Source organism: Triticum aestivum, chromosome 2B (genome assembly GCF_018294505.1).
Source record: "Triticum aestivum cultivar Chinese Spring chromosome 2B, IWGSC CS RefSeq v2.1, whole genome shotgun sequence".
NCBI classification, from domain to species: domain Eukaryota; kingdom Viridiplantae; phylum Streptophyta; class Magnoliopsida; order Poales; family Poaceae; genus Triticum; species Triticum aestivum.
The window spans coordinates 41,429,592-41,436,694 of NC_057798.1; the positions used below are offsets into that span (position 1 = coordinate 41,429,592).

The 7,103-nt window shown below is 42.2% G+C and overlaps 1 protein-coding gene across 1 annotated transcript; it reads left to right on the plus strand.

Moving 5' to 3' along the window:
* Positions 1-930: 930 nt before the first annotated feature.
* LOC123040248 (disease resistance protein Pik-2-like) lies at positions 931-5,060 on the plus strand. Its single transcript, XM_044463142.1, has 3 exons — positions 931-2,016; positions 2,737-3,017; positions 3,122-5,060. Exons 1-3 carry the CDS (start codon positions 1,115-1,117, stop codon positions 4,888-4,890), a joined length of 2,952 nt encoding a protein of 983 aa, XP_044319077.1. The 5' UTR covers positions 931-1,114; the 3' UTR covers positions 4,891-5,060.
* Positions 5,061-7,103: the final 2,043 nt, after the last annotated feature.

Here is a 7,103-nt window from a genome sequence, read left to right on the forward strand (position 1 = left end):
AACAACATGGGGCTCTCGCGGGCAGCGGAGGTCGTGGATGGCGGCACTGCCGGGCGCAGACGCGGGATGGCGGCACTGCAGGCACGGAGCGGTGGCGCGCAGGCGTGGTCGCGGGATGGCAGCGGACGCGAGGTAGAAGGAGAGGGAGAGAGAGAAAATTGAGGAGGAAGAAGAAAGTGTGAGACAGACAACGTTGACTATGACTAGTTTTCGCCACATCATCCCAGACATGTGGGTCCCACCCGTCAGTTTTGCTATTAAGCCGACTGAGTTCCGAATTAGTGCATTTTGTTAATACTCACTTGCCATGGAACCGGTGGTTTTTTGTGATTTTTAGGAAAAGCGGTAGTTTTGAAGTATCCTAGCCGCAAATGTGGTGGCTTTGAGCAATTTACTCCCTCCCGCTGAACGAACGAGGTACTGGAATTAATGCCCGTCTACTGGTATGCAGCGCTGCTGGACGCTTAATTTACTGTCCGGATATGTGCAATTGTGCATGCTCGAACTCTGCCACAGTGTGCGTGCATGGTTATATTTTGTACGCAGTCAGTTTACTTCTGTTCCCCCGCAACAACAACAAAAATACTTATGTTCCTCCAAGTTTAGGTAGGTTCAGGGTGAACTCAGCAACAGTCGCCAGTGCCGCTCTCATACGGCGGGCCGGCGACCAACATGGCCGGTCCATTTTTTCCGGCGTTCGAGAAAGGCAATCGGTAATTGCATCGCCAATCATCATGTAGCAGCTCGCGGGCATGGCATTCAGATGCAGGACCAAAAGGCAAAGTGACTGACGACGACAGGTGCATGTGCAACGTATGTATCAGCGTCCGCGTCTGTGCTGTATTAAAAAACTAGTGGCCCTGCACAAGGTCAGACAAACTGTTATTTTTATTTTTTTTCCGTCTCTTCGTCCTCGTCCCGTCACCTCTACTAGTGGGAGTTCAAGAAGTAGACCAAGAAGCACTACTTAGGCGCACGCTCTCCGTTCCCTCTCACTCACACATACTACAGACTTGTGCCAGTCCATACTGAATCACTCCCCTTGTAATTTCTCGCCCAAATCTGCCCAGATATCTGCTTCGCAAAGTAGAAGCCTAAGAGGAAGAAGGTGGCCATGGAGCTTGTGGTGGGCGCTTCCGAGGCGACGATGAAGTCTCTCCTGGCCAAGTTGGGTGGCCTTCTCGCCAAGGAGTACACCCTGATCAGGGGCGTGAGAGGCGACCTCCAGTACATCAACGACGAGCTCGCAACGATGCAGTCCTTCCTTCGTGACCTTGGCACCGTGGACAAGAAACATGGCCACCGGACGAAGGACTGGATGAAGCAGATCCGGGACATCACCTACGACATTGAAGACTGCATCGACGACTCGGCTGACCGTATCCACGGCCTCCGCTCCGATATGTGCTGCTACGTCCTCTTCAACAGCATACATGAGGTCATCACATGGTGGCCGCGCCGCGACGTTGCAACCAGGATCTCCATGCTCAAGGTGCGTGCACAGGAGATCGGAGAGCGGCGCCTGAGGTACGGCGTCAACAACCCCGTGGAAGACTCTGCCAGTGCGGATGCTCCCAACACCGCTGCTGGATTTTTAGCTGCCGACAACCAGTACGCAAGTCTTCAGCTTGTGACTATGAAGGACCCTGTGGGAGTAGAGAAGCACATGGGAGAGCTCAACAAGCGCGTGACTTGCATTGTGGGGTTTGGAGGAGTGGGGAAGACCGCCATAGCCACCGCCTTGTGCATGAATTATGGAGAGAAATTCGACCATCGTGCCATGGTCATGGTGTCTCAGAGCTCCGACCTGGAGGCCATCCTCAGCAGCATCAAGAGTCAGCTAAATCCACAGATCGACAATCATGATCAGCAAGGCAGTTCGAAGAAGAAGCTCCTCGCACGCTTCAGGCAAGGCGCGTCAACTGTCATGGCCAAGTGCTGCAACGCTGGCGCCTCAGAGAAAACACGTGACAGGACGAAGCTAAAAGACCTCGAGAAGTACTTCAAGGGCAAGAGGTAACTTGAAATGATTCGAAATGTTGAAGTATGATCTAGATTTGGGTACCACAAAAGGAATTAGGACTGTGTTATGTTTTACCTTTTTAAGCATTGACTATTTTGAAAAATTAGTTTAAACTTTTAACAAAGAGTTAACACTTGCTAGACATTAATAATGTCAATCTTAGAGATAATCATCACAAGTGAAGATCAGGTAGTTCACAATATGTGTTAGAATTATGGAGTAGTTTCAGTCAATTAGGTAACTAAATGTGAATGTATTAGTAGAAAGAAGGGTGTAAAATTCATGTAGTTGCACTTGCACATGCAACTACAATATAAGCCCTCAAAGTGCATGGTAAATGTCAACAAAATATATATTTTGCGACAACCTACAACGACTTCTTTACTGAAAAGCGAGTCTAAACATATCCTTAGACCTAATTTCCCTTTTTTTGCAAATATATGCAAAATATTATATTAGTCTTTGTGATTTTTAATGGCGCGCTGCGGGAAAGCAAATAAAGAGATAGTGGGTATACTTAGTTACTGATGTTCTTTGTTAAATTTACTGGATACACGCATTGATTCTTCCACATACTTACAGTTCAGAACCACAATTCCAAGGACTATTGGCATTGCATAATGAAATTATGCAATAAACTTATTTGAAATAAGAAAATAAGTTACTGTTGTTCACTCACTTCTCGCTACCAATTTAATATCTTTTATTTGCAGTTTCTTGCTCTTAATTGATGACGTTTGGTCCGCGACGATGTTGGAGAATATTATAAATGAACTTCCTGAAAGTCAAAACAGTAGAATAATAGTTACAACACGGTTTCATGCTGTTGCAACAACACGAAGAGCAGAAGAAATTGACATTCGTAATGTTAAAGGTCTTGATTATACGCAATCAAAGATATTATTTGAGCAAGCCTTGTCAGAATCCCAAGGAAGCAAGGATGTTACTACACTGGTCCAAGCTGATCGTACAACTACAATACCTACGAAAGAAGGTGATCTTATTCATAAAATTTCTTCTGTGCGCATGGCATCTCTTTATCATAATGTGTTGACACCTTAGCAGAGTTATCTAATAAAGTTGTTTTTGTATCTCAAGGTAGCAAAGATGTACCATTCCTGGATGAAGTCCGGAAGATGTGTGGGGGGCTGCCGTTGGCCATAGTTATCATGGCCGGTCATGTGGCCTGCAACCCAAGCAAAACACTGGAAGCATGGTTGGAACTTTGCAAATCTCTGTTTCCAGAGTCAAGGAAGGATCAAGAGGAAGATGTTGAGAAAGAGCTTACCCAAGAGCAAGTGGGTAGGATTGTGAGCCATTGCTACAATGACATGCCTGCTGAAATAAGGACTTGCTCCCTGTATTTGAGCATATTTCTGAAGGGCCACAGAATCAGCAAGAAACGACTAACAAGGCGATGGATAGCCGAAGGGTTCGTCTGCGAGAAGCAGGGATTGAGTGTGGAGGATGTTGCAGAGATATATTTCAATCATCTCATAACGAGGAAGATCATCCGACCGGTTGAGCATAGCAGCAACGGGAAGGTGAAGAAATTTATAGTTCATGACATGGTTCTTGAGCATGTGGTTGCAAAGGCAAGCGAAGAGAATTTCATCACTGTGGTTGGTGGTAATTGGCTCATGCCACCTCCTAGCAGCAAAGTCCGTCGTTTATCCCTCCAAGGAAGTGATTCCAAACATGAGAAGGATACTGAGAAGATGAACTTATCTCATGTCCGGTCGCTAACCATGTTTGGGTGCTTGAACAACCAGCTGCCTTCACATTCATTCAAGTTCGGAATTGTACAAGTCCTGGATCTTCAAGAATGCAAGGGTTTCAAACATCACCATATGAAGGAGATATGCGAAATGCTTCTTCTAAAGTACCTCAGCCTTCGAGGAACTGAGATCCAATGTCTTCCAAAAGAAGTTGGAAATCTTGTGAATCTAGAGACTCTGGACATAAGGGAGACAGATATTGTAAGGATGCCCAAAACTGTGTGCCAACTTGGACATCTTGTTAACATACTTGGTGGGAATAAAAAAACACACACAGCACTGAAGCTTCCTGAAGAGTTGAATAAGAAGAAGAAAATGAAGGCTCTACGCATATTGTCAGGTGTTGAAGTTGGAGGATCAGCAGACCTTCATCATTTGACCGAGCTAAGGAAGCTTGCCATCTACAAGCTGAAGACCACGGGGAGTGATGGAAGTTTCAAACAGTTGATATCCTCTATTGAGTACCTTGGTGGCTACTCCCTGCGGACTCTCATAATTGTCGATCAGTCAACAGACTTTCTTGAACAATTGGAGGCTCTATCTACACCACCAAAATTCCTTGTTGCCCTGGAGTTATCTGGCAAGATGGTTAAGCTCCCCAGTTGGATTGAAAACCTCGGTGCGCTCAACAAGTTAACACTTTCGGTGACAGCTCTCCGGAAAGATAACTTGCATCAGATTAGCAAGATGAAGGCATTGTTTTCTCTCACGTTTTCATTCCCATTTAGTGCAGAAAAGCAGGATCCGGAAATAGTAAACATTCTTGCACGAAACAAATTGGAGTCCGATGGGGAGATCATGGTTCCAGATGGTGGTTTTCAGAAGCTTAAGCTTCTCCGGTTCTTTGCTCCCATGTTGCCATTACTGAGCTTTTCAGAAAATGCCATGCCAAAACTGGAAAGGCTAGAGCTGCGATTCAACATGCTGGAGGGCCTCTTTGGCGCAGAAAACCTTTCAAGTTTGAAAGAGGTATATTTGAGATTGGAGGACAAAGAAGGTGAAGTTATCACCAAGGAGATACAATGTGAGATGGAGGGTGCATTTAAGAGGACTGAAGCCAAGACTCCAAGGATAATCCTTGACCAATGAGTGATTCAAAATTTGAAATGAAGCCAAATTGTAGTGCTCAGTGAGAAATGACAAAGCTTTTTTTTTATGAATGCAGCAGCGATGCTTCTTTGTATTAAGAGGAGTTAGAGAAGGATTACATGGTGGTTAACCTGACCACAAGGAGATACAAAGAGAGAGTGACGAGTGGGGGGGGGGGGGGCAACATGTTATTCTCCTCAGTGGTGTCACCTCTCTTCGGTGCTGAGAGATGAAGAGACTTGAACATGAGTTAATGGAATAAGGATGATGATTCATCTTTGTAAGTCATGTGAGACTTAGGGATTTTCTGTTTATTGTGCTTCTTTTTTGTACCAGTTGGATTATCAATAAATTCTATGTTTCAAGTAAGAAACTGAACCTTATTAGTTTATCTCTGGACAACTATCAGAGGTTACGAAGATTTTGATTGTGTTGTAATCTATGGTGCAATGAAAGCTACTCTTTTCCTGACAGATAGCAACTGAATGTAGCACCAAAATCAGTATTATTGAAGCATCTATGGTAATTCCAACCTGTTGGGGACTAGAGGCTATGTTATTGTTCTAAGCTTCTTGGGAGAATTTCGATTATGTTACTAATTCATTCATTTCGACGATCTTAGTTTAGTCAAGTGGTAGTGCCATTGGCTTATATCAAAGTTCTGTGTTCAATTTCTTAGCTCTGACTTTGGCTTATAGTCCTAAGGATGAATAAAATTTATGCAATTCATATGAATAATGTAAACATTATATTGTTGATTTGTGAACGCTTCCTTTGACAAGTTGAAGTGTAATGGTACTCTTGGCGAGTGCAAGATTGTGACCTTACTTGTTTTCTATTTCTCTATAATAAAAGAATGCACATACTAATGTTCCAAAAAGAAAGAATGCACATATTAAACATATATGCAACAACAAGAAGCTAACATTCTATAAGTTGCTAAACATGCACAAATATAGAGTACTTTCAAAATGAACACTTTAGAAGAAAAAAAACTCACTAAGAAAGGAGTTAAATGACCATCTTATTGACGAGGGTTATGAGTTTTTTGCCCTCCCCTCCCCCATATTTTAGGCATACATGAAAGTGTTATGAGAATTTTTTCAAATATTTTGCTAAAAACTCCTCATACAGTTTTATTCATGAAGGTCTTGTCTTTGCTTGACTACTATAAGCAACAATTATGATAATGTCCGATGTTTAGTGTATTTTCCTATCTGTAATTGATAATCAAAGAGCTTTACTACAAAGGAAAATAAAGGTTGAACCCCAGCTCGTTGCACCCACGATCCACCCAGGCAAGAAAACATAGCAAAATGTTCAAAAAAAATCTAAAACACTATGGGAATGATCATCAACAAATTTTACGAGGGCTTGCAAAGTTTCATGGTCAAATAACATTCAACGAGCTCTGTACAAAAAAGATAACATTACAAAATCTTCTGAAACACTAAACCTACATTTTGACTAATTTTCAGTGATTTCGTCATTTCTATACAGAGCTCCTCGTATGTTATTTGAGCACCAAATTTTGCAAGCACCATAACATTTGTTGATGATCATTCCCATAAAGTTTCAGAATTTTTTGAAAAGTTTTGCTATTTGTATTGCATGGGTGCATCGTGGGTGCATTAAGCTGGGGGTGTAAAAAACCACTCTCTTACTACATTCTCCTTGGTGCCTAGCTTTAACACAGGTCTATCCCATCTGTATTGTAAAGATCTATGGAGTTATTGCTTGGCCATTAAAAGAATCTGCACTCTGCGAATGCAAGTAAGTACTTATATATATATACATACATACATATATATATATATATATATATATATAAGTACTTATATATATATATATATATATATATATATATGTGTGTGTGTGTGTGTGTGTGTGTGTGTGTGTGTGTGTGTGTGTGTGTTTCCTACAAGTAGTGGTAGTTACCACCACTTGCGTTTTGTACTCCCTCCGGTCCTTTTTACTCTGCACATTGGATTTGCCGAAAGTCAAACTTAGCTAAGTTTGACCAAATTTATATTAGAAATTATTAGCATCTATAATATCTAATAAATATAATATGAAAATATATTCCGAGATGAATCTAATGATGTTGGTGTTGTTATGTAAATGTCAATAATTTTTTATATAAACTTGGTCAAAGTTGGATGAGATTGACTTCAGACAAACCTAATATGCAGAGTAAAAAGGACCGGAGGGAG

Excerpts from the sequence above, each read along its gene's own strand:
- LOC123040248 (XM_044463142.1), top strand. The coding sequence starts at position 1,115 with ATGGAGCTTGTGGTGGGCGCTTCCGAGGCGACGATGAAGTCTCTCCTG. Across the intron at positions 2,017-2,736 it reads AAGTACTTCAAGGGCAAGAG|TTTCTTGCTCTTAATTGATG; the intron begins GTAACTTGAAAT and ends TTTTATTTGCAG. Across the intron at positions 3,018-3,121 it reads TACAATACCTACGAAAGAAG|GTAGCAAAGATGTACCATTC; the intron begins GTGATCTTATTC and ends TTGTATCTCAAG.